Below are 16,484 nucleotides of genomic sequence, written 5' to 3'. Positions count from 1 at the left end.
TTAAATATGAGGGAGTGTTCCAGTAGGAAGTCGTCCGGCCCTTCCAGGACCACACTCGTATCCCCTCCTGCTCTTCCGAAGGCTTCATCGACGTATAAATTCCACTCGCCTAGGTCGGGAGTTTGTGGTAACTCTACGGTGAAGTCAGTTAGGTGCTGGCCTCTAACCGATCCTCGGGGCTCGAACCTTAATCCGAACTCTGACAACTCCACTGCCCAATTGACCATCCGCCCGACCAGATCGGGCTTCCTCAGAATCTTGGATATGGGATGGTCTGTTCGAACCACCACTTGGTGACTTTGAAAGTAGGGGCGAAGTCTTCTAGCCACTTTAAGGAGGGCCCGAGCCACCTTTTCCACCTGTTGGTACCGTGTTTCTGGGTCTTGTAGTACCCGGCTGACAAAGTAAACGAGCCTAGGCTCTGACTTCTCCTGTACCAGCGCGGCGTTGATTGCGGTTGGCAACACGCCCAGATAAACTAGCTCCTCGCCCGGCCATGGACTATTAATGACTGGGGGGTTGTCAGAACGCTCTTAACTTCCAAAAACGTCTGCTCGCACTCGGCATCCCAAGCCCCCACGCTAACTCTGTTCTTCATTCTTTTGACGATCGGTCGTATGCGCTCGGCAAGTTTGGGAATGAACCTGGACAAGGAGGTAAGCCGACCCACCAGTCTCTGAATTTCTTTGAGACTAACGGGGCTTCTCATCTCCAAGACGGCTGCGCATTTGTCCAGGTTGACCTCTATACCACGGGCAGTCAGCATGAAGCCCAAGAATTTGTCGGCGGCTACTCCAAAAGTTCACTCTGCTGGATTCAGCCTATTGTAGTGTCGCCTCACTTGTCCAAAGACCTCCTCTAAATCCCTGATATGGTCGCTGCCGGACTTCGATCATACAACCATATCGTCGACGTAAACATCCATGCAGCAGTCGATCTGTCCCGCAAAGATCTTATCCATCAGGCGCTAGTAAGTGGCCCCTGCAATTTTAAGGTCGAACGACATGACGTCGTAGCAGTAATTCGCCTTCTCAGTTATGAAGGTCGTCTTCCCCTGGTCTGGGGCGTACATTGGAATCTGGTTGTAGCTGGAGTAGGCATCCAAAAAGTTGAGCATATGATGGCCGGACGCCCCATCGACCAAACCATCAATACTGGGAAGTGGATGAGAATCCTTGGGACATGCCTTGTTGAGGTCGGTGTAGTTTGTGCACATTCGCCATTTTCCACTATTTTTCTTGACCATGACGACGTTTGCCAGTGTATGAATTCACGGTGTAGGTCACTTCTCGTATGAAACCAGCGTCCCTCAACTTGCACACCTCTTCACCGACGGTCGCACTCTTCTCCGCGCCTAACCTCCTGTTCTTCTGGGCGACCGACTTGGCTTCTTTGAATAGAGCCAGTTTGTGTGATATTACCGAGGGGTGAATTCACGGCATGTCAGATGCTGCCCAAGCAAATAGGTCGCGATTACGCCAAAGTATCGCTCGTAATTCCCGTTCCACCTTTGGCTCCAAATCCTCCACAATGCGGGTAGTCTGCTCTTCATCATGCCCTATCTTCACTTTGTTTAGTTCTCCAATCTACTTGATCCGATCATCTGCATTCGTCCGGGGGTCGAGGTCGGCCATCGCCACCTCTGAACTGACCGTCCGTCGTCGCGTCACCCGGGGGTGGAGCTTTAACCCCGCTGCATAGCATTCCCGGGTTGTTTTTTGGTCGGCTCAGACGGTGTAGATGGTTCCCCTTTCTAATGGATACTTCATAGTTAAATGTGAGGTGGACATTATTGCTCCAAACGCGTTCAGGCACGATCGACCTAAGAGGACATTGTAAGACGTGTTGGCGTCTACCAGCAGATATTGAACCTTCTTCTCGTCGCCCTCCCGTCCGGTTCCCAAACGAGTACGGAGATCAACATAGCCACGAGTGTCCACCCGCTCTCCTGCGAATCCCACTATCTGTTCATTGAATGGCACAATGAGATCCTCCGACAGGTCCATGCGCTGAAAAGTCTTCCAATACAAGATGTTGGAGGAGCTTCCTTGATCAATAGACTCCTGTGGGGACTACGCGGTTGTACCGAGGAGCCGACATGGCGCTCGGTAGGTTCGGCCCTAACATACTTCTTCAATTGGCCAGCCCGGATCAGCTCCTCGATCCGATCTTTGAGTGTCACACATTCTTCCGTGGTGTGACCCAAGTTCTGGTGCCACAAGAAATGTTTGTTCCCGTCCGCGCCTGGAGGGGTCAGGCGCCTCTTGGGCGTCTGTATGAGTTCGGCGCTCAATGCCTCTTGCAATATCTTAGCTCGATGGGCGTTTAACGGGGTGTATTGCTAGAAACGCGAGCCCCTGAGGGGATCCTTCGGTCTGAAGCCCCCGACGGCCCTTCGTGGCTTTTGCCCTCCGATTTTTCCTTTGCCTCCTGGGCCTTATTCCGGTAAGACTTCTTCATCTCCTCCACCCTTATTTCATCTACTGCTCGTTCACGCAACTCTTCCAAGGTCTTCGGCGCGTGCCGACAGACGCTCTCTTTGGACGACCCGGGTTTAAGTGTCGGTAAGACATATTGACGGGCCAACTCGGAGTTGAGACCCTTCACCCGCCAAACCTTTTTTTGGTAAAGGTCCATGAACGCTTTTAATGTTTCTTCTTTCCCCTGTCTGAGGCTAGACAGTTGAAAGATGGTCAAGTCTTGGGAGCGGTAGTTGGCGAACTGCCGTCCAAACATGGCCTTTAGGCCGTCGAAACTTTCTATAGAATTTTGAGGCAGGGAGTTAAACCATTCTAGGGCTTCCCCTTCCAAGGACAAAGAAAATGCCCGACACCAGATTGTCCGATTCCCTGTCTGAAACGCCATCCGAGTAGTAAGCGCCTTCACATGATCGTCAGGGTCAATCGTTCAATCGTAAATGCTGAGCTGCGGTGGGACAAAGTGCTTAGATATGTGGACGTCTATAATAGCTTGGATGAATGGTAGGTGGTCTGAGGTGTCTTCGACCTTCACCACCAGCTGTTTGCTCAGGACTGCGCTCTCATCCTGGTCGGCCTTAACCTTGCTCCTCTCGACCTCCGACCCGGGTGGTTTCCAGGTAGGATCAGGCATGCTGTTGTGCTTTGAAGCACCTTCCTGGGCGGCTTTGCCGCGCTCTTCTTCGGTTTTATCTCCTGCCCCAGATCTTCTCTCCTGTGCTATGCGAGCTGAGCACTCGGCCCGCACGGCCGCCATCTTCGCCTCATGCCGCTGCTGCAACTCCTCCATCTGCTGTTGTAACATTCGTATCATCTCGATTGGTCCTCGCTGCTCATGTTTCTCGTGGTCACCATTGGGTTTAGTCACTCGGGCCCACGATGGGCGCCAAAATGTTTCTGTATGGGGTCGAGTCACCTGAATCCGCGCGCTCTCCGCTATGTCTGTCTGGTCTCCTCGCGATCCTTCCTTCTGTAGGTCAACGTTCGTCCATCCTGTACGCCTGGGAGGATACCTGTTAAAGGTGCTCCGAAGCTTAAGTCAGTAAAGGTCCAATCGATTGTTTAGGTACTGCAATAAATGCGCAATTAATGAATCTGCCTACCTCTTACTTTTGACCTGTATTTATAGTTTTGGTCATGGGCCTAGGATTAGCAGGACCTTAATTACGGCTCAATCCAGAGCCCAACCCTCTAATCGGTGCTTTACCTTAATCACCTCTGCAGACCTACCTATCATGACCGTCCGTTCTGGGTGTTCGAGTCCTGCCGGTCATCCCCTGTGTTTTGTCTGGAGTCGTCCGGGGTCGTCTGGTACTAGAGAATTAAAAGGAAGCTCCCTAATAGAACAAAACACTGATTTTAAAGAAATAAGACTTGATGCTTAGCTTTAGTCTTCAATGCTCCATAGCGGTTTCCTCCTAGGGTTTTCTTATGAATTAAGCTTCTGCCTTGATGTTTAACTATGAGGTTTTCTCACTATGAAGGTTTTCTCTTAGCTTAGCTCTTCACCTTGGTGCTTAAACTCTCCATCAATTTAGGTTTCTTTCACTAGAGGATTTCCTTTATTTCTCAATGCCTCGTTTTGATGTTCAATGCACAAACAAGATTTAAACTTTTCTTAATCACATGTCAGCACTCAACATTAATCCTCAAGCCTAGCTACACAATTCCTTTGATTATATAAAAAGTGTTACATTTTCATGATGTTATTATTTTCATTCCACTACAAAAATGAAAAAGAGTAGAAGTTGAGGCAAATCAGAAGAAGACCAAATTTGAATTAATTAAATTTGTAATATTTATATGCATGTTAAAAAATGATTTATAAATATGTCAAAATATTATATATAAACACGTCAAATTATGTAAATAAAATTAGTTCCCACTTTTTGCTTAACTAAAAATCCAATGCTTATTACCATCCAGTACATTTCTATATTACTTTGTAACTAAGATGCACCAAATAATTATGGAAGCCGAAAACTCAAACAAATAAGAAAATAGGAAACTTGAGAAGATGTATACTAGCAAATGGTGATGATTTGACACAAAACGATCCACCACTTTCTAAAATATGTTTTAAACTTAAAAGTCTATCATTTTATAAAATAAAAAAAGACCTAAGTACAACCTTTTTTTATAAAATCATAAATCCAAACATCAAGTTAACTATTACAAATCTTCCTTCAAAAAATATTATACATATGGTGGAATCGCAGTGATCAACATGGTATTTGAAAAGAAGAATAAAGAAATCCAAATATGCAGGGAGAAGTCAGAAGGAGTTGGAAGTGATTCTCTTTAAACTAAATCGACATTGGAATTGAACGTTTATTACGAGGGAAGAATGGAACTTATCAGAATTGGCCCAGTACTGTTCATGCAAGTCTATGGCCCAACCCATGATGACTTACAGCAGATAAGCGTAAGGCAAACAGAAGGCCACGCAAGCAATGTGAGAACGAGCGTGAGAGGAGAGAGAACGGAGCCACAGTGAGGTTCTCCAGGCGATGAGGGCAGCAGCGGCGTCAGCACAGATCTGCAGCGGAGGAGACGGCGGTGGACGACGGCGAAGAAGACAAAGATGAAGAGGGTAACACGAGAGGTAAGAAAAACGTTCTCTTTTCTTGTTATATTATGTTGTGTAGTATAGAACAGAGGAAAGTGATGATATTGTATATCTTGTTACATTAACAAAGAGAGAGAGCTCTATTTATAGAGTTCTGTTCAACTAACTAGAAAACCTAACAACAGTAAAACCTAAAACAGAATACATTGAATTACTGTCTTTATGACAATAAGGAATCAATTTGATTCCCAATAGCCTCCCCTCAAGCTGGACGGTGGATGGTCGTCAGTCCAAGCTTGGGAACAATGAACTTGAACCTGACGCGATGTGGAAATTTTGTGAAGATGTCAGCCAACTGCTCGTCGGAGCGCACGGGAAGGAGGTTGAGAAGGTGTTTTTGAACTTTCTCACGGACGACATGGCAGTCAAGCTCAATATGCTTGGTCCGTTCATGAAAGCTCTAGTTGTGAGCTATATGTCTTGCAGACTTGTTGTCGCAATACAAGGCTGAAATTCCCGACTCTTCTATTTGAAGGTCTCTGATGAGAGGGTCGCACCTCACACAAAAATTGATTGCAAAATTAATGCAGTATAAGCTAGGAAGTGACTCCTAGGTCGTCTCTCAAAGACCAATTTGTGGTTCAGTCTCAGATTAAACACGTAGTGGAGGGGTTTGTGAAGATTTTGTGAATGCAGATGAACTAAATTAAAATGCGAATGTAAACACGGAAGGAAACAAAGAATTAAAATAGTTGGTCACTTAAACTAACATCACAACTAAATTAACACAGCTGAACAGAATAGACAACATTAAAGTGAAAAGTGTTTGAATCAATTTAAAATGCAACATTGACCTAAACAATTAAATGCACAAAGTAAATTTAAACGTGGAACTCTCCAAATAAAATCACATGCTTTTCTCCAAGAAAGAAATTAAAAGTCCATAACTGTATATCACCTTTCCCAAAACGTCCCTATTACTAAATGCAAGAAAATGAAATGTGCTTTTCATTCAAATAGAAACCAGCGTTGGAAGCATAGTGCACAGCAAGAACGCAATTCAATTCCCATTGGCTTAAATCCATTAAAATACAATACATAGAAATAAGAGAATGCATAATCCAGTAACCTTTGAATGTGATAGACACATCATATAGCAATGCACACGTAAGGAACCATTAAGCTAAATTAAAGAAACATTGGAATTCATATCTTCAAAATTAAAAACGTAACTATTGAAAGCAATTGTCTTTTTTTTTTTTAATGAAACCAACACTTCACTTCTTCCAAGAATAATCACTATCCTATTCCCTCAATAAAGAAAACAAAACCGATGCTGCACCTCCTATAGAATGAATTCACGTTTCTCCTCATGTTTAAAAAGAAAGCAAAGTAAAAAGGTGTAAAAGAGAGTTGCTGCTGGACCCAATAACATGTGCATTATCTAAAGAAAGGTGCTCCCTTGCAGCCGTGACAATCCCAGCGTGCAGCTCCTTGTGGCAGTGCTCTCCTCTTCGGTGACGGCTGGCTCCTCACACGTCCAGCCCTCCCAAATGTTCAAAGGTAAAAGCAGAAAAGAAAGAGAGTGGCGGCTACAGCTCTAGGCCGAGACCCCCAAACACTGCTGGAGCACTCTCTTATGTGCATGTTCACGCTCCCTCCTCTCTCCAAGCTTGCTGGACCTTGTGCGTGCAGTGTTTCCTAATTGCCGAATGGCTTCTCTTTTTGCTGTGTGCAACGCTTACTGCTGGACCATGTGTGCTTCCCAAGCTGCTGGAAGCGTGAAGCTCGCGTGGACGTGTGAAGGCCTGTTGTTGTCCGTGCACCCCTTCTCATGCTACTGGGCCGCCTGCTGGACGTAGCTCTTCATTGATGTTGGACCGAGTGCACCCCTCAACGTGGCTGCTGCTGGGCGGAAGAAGGTGTGGGCCGTGCTGGACAGCGCGCCTTTTCTCCCATTCTCGTGCTACTGCTTCTTGCTCCAGCTGGACGTGGCAGTGTGTCTAAAGCTGCTGGAAGCGTGAAGCCCGCGTGGACGTGTGTCCCCTGATGTGCTGCTGCTTCTGCTTTGGGCCGTGACTGTGCTGGAGCATTATCATTCTTTTTTTCAATTGTGGGCCGCGGCATCCCTTTTTCTTCCAGCAATGAATCACTTTCTTTCTCCAAAATAAAACCTCCTCCTCCTAAGCAAATGAGTGCAGCGTGTGCTGCTTCCTTTTATTCCCATCCAGCACCACTTCTTCATTTTAAAGGAAGCTTTTCCAATTAAGTCCATCTCCGTGTGCACCCCCAAAAATGAAATCTGCACCTCCTTTCTCTTTTTAGCTTAAAAGTATATTTGATGTGGCATTTTCTTTTCACCTCCAAATGTCCCAAATATTATCCAACAATTTTCCTACAATTAATAATGCAAATAATTAGCTCAAATAATTCAAATTAATTAAAATAAGAATTTTCGATCAAATTAAGCACAATTAAGAAAAATAGAAAAATATTGGACATTTAAGCACAATTCCCTGATTAAATTCGGTACAATAAGCTAAGTGAAATTGAGAAAATATTGACTCATCAGTCTCGTAGGAGATAACTGAGCCACTGTATCTCACATACAGTGGCTGCAAGAGCTCTATACTCAGCTTCAGTAGAGGATCTGGAGACAGTTCTCTGCTTCTTAGATTTCCAAGATACAAGAGAGGACCCAAGGAAGATACAGAACCCTGTTGTGGATCTTATGGTGTTGGGACATGTCGCCCAGTCAGAATCACTAAATGCCTTTAGTTGCATAGGGGAGTCAGCAGGAAAAAACAACCCTTCAGAGGGCTTGGATTTGATATACCTGAGAATATGTTGAATGGCCCGACAGTGATAGTCAGTAGGTGATTGAACAAATTGACTAAGTAAATTAACTGAAAAACATAGGTTAGGTCTTGTATTTGTGAGGTAAAGCAACTTCCCTATTAGCCTCCTGTAAGGGCCTGGGTCATCCAGGTAGCTTTCCAATTTGTACAAGCAGCTAGTGTCACTTAGGAAGGGAGTAATCGAAGGCTTACAGCCCAACATTCCCGTCTCTTCCAGTATATCTAAGGCATATTTCCTTTGACATAGGTGGATACCCTTCTTAGATCTGGCCACTTCCAGTCCTAGGAAGTATTTGAGTTCTCCTAGGTTCTTTATTCGAAACCTATTGTGAAGAAGCTCCTTTATGCAATTGATCTCCATCATAGAGTCTCCTGCCAACACAATGTCATCCACATACACAAGAAGAGCAGTAAAACTTGTAGGTGCCCTTTTAGTAAACAAGGAATGATCACACTTAGATTGGACAAATTTAGCAGTTATTAGGAAGGAAGAAAGCTTGTCAAACCACTGCCTACTGGCTTGTTTCAAGCCATACAAAGATTTGGTCAACTTGCAAACCTGTCCTTTATTATATATGTCCAGACCTGAGGGTGGTTCCATGTAGACCTCTTCATTAAGATCTCCGTGCAGAAAAGCATTGTCAACATCCAATTGATGTAGAAACCAACTGTTGGAAGCAGCTAGGGCAATGAGTAATCTGACCGTGGTAAGTGTCAACACCCAATTTCGTCCGGATGGACTAATAGATTTATTTTATTTTCATCATGAGTAAAAAATAAAAAAAATAAAAATAAAAAAATAGAAAATAAATAAAAAAAAAGCACGTTCGTCCTCAACCGTTCGTCCCCTGACCTGCTGATAATGCTAATTTTTACCACTATCTAAGCATCATTTTAGTAGCAAAATCAACTCCTTTATAACTTATAACTTGTTAAATCCTCTTCTTTTGTCTTGTTTTCTAAATAATTGTATCTTTGGCTACTTTGATGTGCTTTCATCAATAATCCCTTATTTTGTAGCTAATAATGAGCTTGGAAGAGTCTCCAATAATGTCTAAAGCTGAACCAAGCATGAGAAGCAAGCAGATCTGCAGAAAAAGTGAAATTGATGCAATGCTGAAAAGTCAGGCCCAAGCCCCCCCTGGCTGAGGGGCGCCCAAGCGCGACTGCACCAGGGCCAGTTTCTGCACAGAAAAGTGACCAGGTGTCAGTTTTGTGTGCTGGTCAGGCCCAAGCCCCCCCTGGCTGAGGGGCGCCCAAGCGCGACTGCACCAGGGCTAGTTTCTGCACAGAAAAGTGACCAGGTGCCAGTTTTGTGTGCTAGTCGCGCCCGGGCGTGAAAAAGGGGCGCTCGGGCGCGACTTTTTGCGAGAAGCTTGCGCCCGGGCGTGAGAAATGGGGCGCCCAAGCGCGACTTTTTCCGAGAGGCTCGCGCCCGGGCGCGACTGAGAGGGCGCCCGGGCGCGACTTTTGCTGATGTGTCAGATCTAGCTTATTTAACCCTAAAACGCGAAGGGGTTGGGATCTTTGGCTGCCCAAACACGATTTCTCTCAATTGGAGCTCTTGAAGGCGAGCTAGGAGCTGTGGAAACAGTCCTTCTTCAACCTTGGGTCTTCCTCCTTCTTCCATTTCCACCATTGTTGTAAGCTTGAGCTCTCCATTCATGGAGAGCTAGTTTCATTATTGTTGGGGGATTGATGTAGCCACTGAAATCTTATGTAAACCACTATGTTTTGAATGGATTTATGCCTCTTTCATTGATTGTTAGTGTTTAATTCCTTTTCTTAATGCTTGTTGTGAAATTGCTACCCATTACATGATTTTAGGGTTTGCTTGATATTGGAAAATGTTGGGTAAATCTGGACTTGGATTAAACACCTAAAGGAAATAGTATCTAGGAATAGAGCTAGGACCTTTGGTTGTCTTAAGATCTCAATTCTTAATGCAGAAATAATTGTTAGGTCTTCCAAGGGATTGGAACCTAATAAGGAAGTCTAGGCTCTCTCTACCAAGGAATTGGGTTTGAGTAATTTAGTAGATTGACATTGGCATATTAATGAAGAGGAAGTGATTTTCTATACATAAGAGTGAAGTAGGTGAAATCATACCCCCAACAATACCATTTCATATCATTTCTAATCTTTCCATTTCCAAGTGTTTGAGTATCTAAGATCACTTTTATCAATTATGTTTCATGTTTACTTTAATTGCACAAAAACACAAATTATGAAGCATTCTTTAGTCTAAGTTAGTTGGAAATTATACGATTGTTTGGTGACACGAGTCTCTTGGGAAACGATATCCGGTCTTACCGGTTTTATTACTTTGAACGATTTGGTACACTTGCCAGAAAGTTAACAAGTTTTTGGCGCCGTTGCCGGGGACTCGTGGTTAATACTATACTTTTGTGTGTTTCTAACCAACTTAGGCTTTATTCTTATATTCTTTTTACTGTGAATAATTTTTGTTTTCTTTTATTTTCGGATAACTTGGTACTCTAGTATTGTTGTCTCTAGTGTATGCAGGGCACAATCCGTACTAGGAGCACAACATCATCTGAACCCCTCCTTTTTGACCCTGAAGTTGAGAAAACTGCCCGTAGAAACAAAAGTAGAAGGAGAAGATATGGCCGCCAATCCAAATGGTCATGGTGATGGCCAAGCTAGACGCACCTTGGAGGACTATTCTACATTCTCAGGGCCTCTTCACTTTAACAGCATTTCTAGGCCAAGAGTTAATGCCGCCAACATGGAGATAAAGCCTGCTCTCATCCATTTGGTGCAGAACAATCAGTTCCAGGGCCTTTCTCATGAGAATCCGTACAATCATTTGGCCACCTTCATTGAGATATGTAATACTGTGAAGATTCATGATGTTCCTGATGAAGCTATAAGGCTGAGCCTGTTTCCATTCTCGTTGGTAGGAAACGCCAAGGTGTGGTTGAATTCTTTTCCTGAGAATAGCTTCACGGCATGGGAGGACGTGGTTGCCAAGTTCCTCAACAAATACTTCCCACAGTCAAAAGTAAATAAAGGAAAGCAGGAAATCTCATCTTTTCAGCAAGATGGTAGTGAAACTTTGAGTCAAGCATGGGATAGGTTCAAGGGCTTACTATGAAAGACGCCCACTCATGGGTTTGATGAGCCTACCGTCCTGAATATGTTTTTGGGGGGCCTTAAATCCCAAACCAAATTAATGTTGGATGCCTCAGCTGGAGGAAACATCAGATGGAAGACACCTGAAGAAGCACATGAGCTAATAGAGAATATGGCTTCTAATGACAATGAAGTACAAAATGAAAGGGCTCAACTCCAACAAAAAGGTGTTTTTCAACTACAATCTCAGGACGCCTTGTTAGCTCAAAACAAAATAATGACCCAACAACTCGAAGCTCTCATGAACAAGCTCTCTCAACTCCCTAAAGAGCTCCAGAATGTTTCGCAAGCTCAACATCAAGGTTGTGAGCTATGTGGTGGAGATCATATAAATGGTCAGTGTGCCATGCAAGCCAATTTCCAAGAGGTGAATTATATGGGTAATCAAGACCGCCAAGGTAACTACAACCAAGGATGGAGACCTCACCCAAGCATGGGCCAAGGACAAGTTGGGCCATCAAACATACCACCTCAACAACAATATCATCCACATCCCTCCTTATCTGACAGGACCTCAACGTTAGAGGACACTCTTCAGCAGTTTATGCAAGTGTCCATCTCCAACCACAAGAGCACTGAAGCTTCCATTAGAAATCTGGAGATACAAGTGGGTCAACTTGCTAAGAAGCTCGAGGAAAAACCTGAAAAGAATTTTGTGGCCAACAATGAAGTTAACCCTAAGGAGGAATGCAATGTCATTACAACAAGAAGTGGAAAAGAGGTTGGGGTTGATTACAAGAAACAACTGCCAAATAAAGAAAACAGAAGCAATGAAGATGAGATTCAAGCACACAAGGAAATAGATCAAGAGATTGTTGGGAGAGAAGAAGAAAATAAAGGAAAAGAAAAAGAGAAAAAGCAAAAAGAGAAAGAAATAGTGAAACACCTCCCTTACCCAAAAATCCCATCTACTAAAGGGAAGGAGAAACAGTTGGCTCGGTTCAAGCAAATATTTGATCAACTTGAGATCACCATGCCATTGACCGAAGCACTGCAACAAATTCCTGCTTATGCGAAGTACATGAAGCAAATCCTCAGCAAGAAGAAATATTTAGATGAGGAAACAATTGAAGTACAGGGAAATTGCAGTGCCATCATGCAGAAGACTCTTCCTCCAAAATTTAAAGATTCGGGGAGTTTCACCATCCCGTGCACCATTGGAGACCATGATATAGGGAAGGCTCTCGTTGACTTGGGGGCTAGTATCAATCTGATGCCCCTATCTATGCTTAAGAAGATTGGTGGTCTTGAAGTCAAGCCTACAAAAATGATGCTACAGCTGGCGGACAGATCCATCAAGTATCCGTATGGTGTCGTGGAAGATGTGGTGGTCAAAATAGATAAACTCCAATTCCCGGTGGATTTTGTAGTTATGGACATGGAAGAAGATGCAGAGATACAACTCATACTTGGAAGACCTTTCATGAAGACAGCAAAGGTTGTCATTCATGTGGAAGAAGGAACAGTGAAATTAAAGGACCAAGATGAGGAAGTAACTTTCAACGTCTTTGGAGTTGAGCAGCAAAATCATGAAAAAGAGACTAGTATTGAAGCCACTGATGAAATTTTATCAATTACTAGTCTAACAGAGAAAGCTGCCAAGTTGGTCAAGAGGAGCCTCAGCTGTTTATCCCCAAGAGTAAAGGGAGAGGAAGAAGAAAAGGAAGAAGAACTAGTTCACCAAAATTCTGTGAAAGCAAGCGATGAGCCCAAACATGGCAAACCTGTGAAATTCAAGAATAGGTTATGGGTCATCAAGAACATCAAGATAAATGGAGTACTTGAGATAGAGGCTCCATATTCTAGGAGAGTCAAGTTGGTGACTAGGAAATTATTGAGAGGATGTTGGTGTCATGACAAGAAGAGGCACTACAACATCAAGAATCAAACTTGAGCTTAATGATGTCAAGCTAATGACGTTAAACAAGCGCTTACTGGGAGGCAACCCAGCTTTCTAACCCTCTCTCTTTGTGTGATTTTGTTATTTGAGTGTGTTTTTATTGTTTGAATTTGCTTTAGAATGTTTTGATTTGATTTTGTTATTTTGGAGCATGTTAGTTTCAATTGTAGTTTTTGTGTTGTTAATGGTTAACTAGTGTAATGTTGAGTTTTATTGTGTATTGATGTGTTTTAGAATTGTTCAATCTGTTTTTATGTGTTCTAGTGTGATTGTGTATGTTGTGAATGGTTATGTTGAGTTTAGGTATGTTTAAAGTGTAAAATTTGAAGCCTTGAGTTGTAGAAGAAAGCTTTGGAAGTGTGCACCTAAATTGGCATTCTTGCACTCAATTTCAATCCTTATGGATTTAATCAAGTTTGTATAGTGAAAACATGTTAATCTGGGCTGAATTGAGCATCAAGAAGTGCCAAATTCCAAAAATCGTAGGTGTAGTTGTGAAATTCTGCAAATCTGCAATCTGGTATGGCGCTCCAACGCCCTCTGCTCAGGGGCGCTCCAGCGCGCTCAGCACGAATCCAGTTTTCTGGCATTCTGACCCATAGCTAGCTCCAGCGCCCTCTGCTTAGGGGCGCTCCAGCTAGCTCCAACCAGACCAGATTTTTCAGCAACTCTATTTTTCTCTTCTGCTTCAAATTTTTCATGCTCCAGGCTGTGTTTTGTGATTTTTCTTGTGTATTCTGTGTGCGTTTGACCTTGTGAACTCATGATCATGTGATCTAATGATTGTTTGTTACAAATACATACATTGTGAGCTCACATTTGCAAACTTTATTTTCAATCTTTTGTGCAGAAATGACTTCTTCATCCAACTCCAAGAGAATAAAAACAAACGCCGCCACAAAGTAGAGATGTCAACAGAGGAATATGCGACCCAAGTAGCATGGCTTGGGGACCAACCCAATTTATTGGGGGAGGTGGTGCAGAAAATGAAGGAGTCTGACAATGAGCTACAAATCATGAGTCACAGGACCTTTTATTTTGCTTTCTTTTACTTGGGTTACTAGTTAGCTTTTGTTTTTCAATTTTAGTTAAGTTGTTTTAGTTATCTGGCTTGATAGACTGTGCTGAACCATGATGCTTATGATTGAATATGAAATGATTTTTGAGATGGTTCAAGTTAGTTCAAATTGTGGTTGCTTTCTTCATGAAAATTATGAGAATGCTCTATGTTTAATTGCGATCAATATTTATGGCAGTTGCTTCATGATGTTGTGGAACCTTGAGTTAATCTTGTGAGATGTTGTGCCTTATATTTTTCTTGTAAATGCTATCATGTTAGATCACAATTGACTTTGCCTGAGTTTCTCTGAATTGAATCATTTGCTTGCTTGTTGGACATGATCAAGGTCATCTTACTCTTCTACCTCTTTCACATGTTCTAAGCCAAATTAGCCAATACTAACCCCCTCAACCTTAATGAAAGATGTCTTCCCTCTTTGAACCTCAAGTCTATTGAAAATTCCTTGATTTCCCTACCTTGAGCTTAATAGAGCAATCATTTGTACTACAGGAGAATGGTTTAAGTTTGGGGGAGTTTGTTTAGTATGGGTGTATTGAGAAAAATAGAAAAGTAATGAAAAAGAAGAAAGAAGAAGAAGAGGAAGAAAAATGAATTCTTTGAAAAAGAATTGGGAAATGAGTTGAGAAGTGGTTTATCCAATTGTGAAGCAAAGAGAGAGACTAATAGAATATCATGAAGTAAATTGTTTTATCTCTTAAGCTCAAGGTGCTTATTATTCAGAAAAACCATGTTTCTTTCTTAGCCCAACCACAATACAAGCCAATCAAAGTCCTTGTGATGCTAACTTGCTTGTGAATGTGTTTAATTTGGTTGAAACGAAGGGCAAAGTTGATGTGTGTGACATTGTGATAGTAGAGTGATAGATACACATCCTTATACACTAGAGCATTAAAGTAAAACACTATCTTGAGTGAGGATTGGTTCTACATAATTCAGTAAAGCATTCTGCCATGATTGTTGATCTCTTATAAACTGTGACATTTGATTGATTCAATGTATTGTGAGCACCACAGTGGAAGACTAATTTGTTATACATTTTCAGTTGTTTCAAGTTAAGCAAGCATTGTGAATTCGGTTGTGCTTTTGAAAATTTTGTTGTGTTAAAGACAAATACCTTTTGCTTGAGGACAAGCAAGGTTCTAAGTTTGGGGGTATTTGATAATGCTAATTTTTACCACTATCTAAGCATCATTTTAGTAGCAAAATCAACTCCTTTATAACTTATAACTTGTTAAATCCTCTTCTTTTGTCTTGTTTTCTAAATAATTGTATCTTTGGCTACTTTGATGTGCTTTCATCAATAATCCCTTATTTTGTAGCTAATAATGAGCTTGGAAGAGTCTCCAATAATGTCTAAAGCTGAACCAAGCATGAGAAGCAAGCAGATCTGCAGAAAAAGTGAAATTGATGCAGTGCTGAAAAGTCAGGCCCAAGCCCCCCCTGGCTGAGGGGCGCCCAAGCGCGACTGCACCAGGGCCAGTTTCTGCACAGAAAAGTGACCAGGTGCCAGTTTTGTGTGCTGGTCAGGCCCAAGCCCCCCCTGGCTGAGGGGCGCCCAAGCGCGACTGCACCAGGGCTAGTTTCTGCACAGAAAAGTGACCAGGTGCCAGTTTTGTGTGCTGGTCGCGCCCGGGCGTGAAAAAGGGGCGCTCGGGCGCGACTTTTTGCGAGAAGCTTGCGCCCGGGCGTGAGAAATGGGGCGCCCAAGCGCGACTTTTTCCGAGAGGCTCGCGCCCGGGCGCGACTGAGAGGGCGCCCGGGCGCGACTTTTGCTGATGTGTCAGATCTAGCTTATTTAACCCTAAAACGCGAAGGGGTTGGGATCTTTGGCTGCCCAAACACGATTTCTCTCAATTGGAGCTCTTGAAGGCGAGCTAGGAGCTGTGGAAACAGTCCTTCTTCAACCTTGGGTCTTCCTCCTTCTTCCATTTCCACCATTGTTGTAAGCTTGAGCTCTCCATTCATGGAGAGCTAGTTTCATTATTGTTGGGGGATTGATGTAGCCACTGAAATCTTATGTAAACCACTATGTTTTGAATGGATTTATGCCTCTTTCATTGATTGTTAGTGTTTAATTCCTTTTCTTAATGCTTGTTGTGAAATTGCTACCCATTACATGATTTTAGGGTTTGCTTGATATTGGAAAATGTTGGGTAAATCTGGACTTGGATTAAACACCTAAAGGAAATAGTATCTAGGAATAGAGCTAGGACCTTTGGTTGTCTTAAGATCTCAATTCTTAATGCAGAAATAATTGTTAGGTCTTCCAAGGGATTGGAACCTAATAAGGAAGTCTAGGCTCTCTCTACCAAGGAATTGGGTTTGAGTAATTTAGTAGATTGACATTGGCATATTAATGAAGAGGAAGTGATTTTCTATACATAAGAGTGAAGTAGGTGAAATCATACCCCCAACAATACCATTTCATATCATTTCTAATCTT

At 42.9% G+C, this 16,484-nt stretch overlaps 2 protein-coding genes across 2 annotated transcripts; both read right to left on the bottom strand.

Moving 5' to 3' along the window:
- Positions 1-2,325: 2,325 nt before the first annotated feature.
- Positions 2,326-2,865, bottom strand: LOC108344395 (uncharacterized). Its single transcript, XM_017582842.1, has one exon. It carries the CDS (start codon positions 2,863-2,865, stop codon positions 2,326-2,328), a length of 540 nt encoding a protein of 179 aa, XP_017438331.1.
- A 4,749-nt stretch (positions 2,866-7,614) lies between these two features.
- LOC108344396 (uncharacterized mitochondrial protein AtMg00810-like) lies at positions 7,615-8,505 on the bottom strand. Its single transcript, XM_017582843.2, has one exon. It carries the CDS (start codon positions 8,503-8,505, stop codon positions 7,615-7,617), a length of 891 nt encoding a protein of 296 aa, XP_017438332.2.
- Positions 8,506-16,484: the final 7,979 nt, after the last annotated feature.

This window comes from Vigna angularis, chromosome 8 (assembly GCF_016808095.1).
Source record: "Vigna angularis cultivar LongXiaoDou No.4 chromosome 8, ASM1680809v1, whole genome shotgun sequence".
Lineage (NCBI taxonomy): Eukaryota > Viridiplantae > Streptophyta > Magnoliopsida > Fabales > Fabaceae > Vigna > Vigna angularis.
Note: the sequence above shows the minus strand (reverse complement) of the source record. Positions and strands in the feature narration are given on the sequence as shown.

Excerpts from the sequence above, each read along its gene's own strand:
- LOC108344395 (XM_017582842.1), bottom strand. The coding sequence starts at position 2,865 with ATGGCGTTTCAGACAGGGAATCGGACAATCTGGTGTCGGGCATTTTCT.
- LOC108344396 (XM_017582843.2), bottom strand. The coding sequence starts at position 8,505 with ATGGAACCACCCTCAGGTCTGGACATATATAATAAAGGACAGGTTTGC.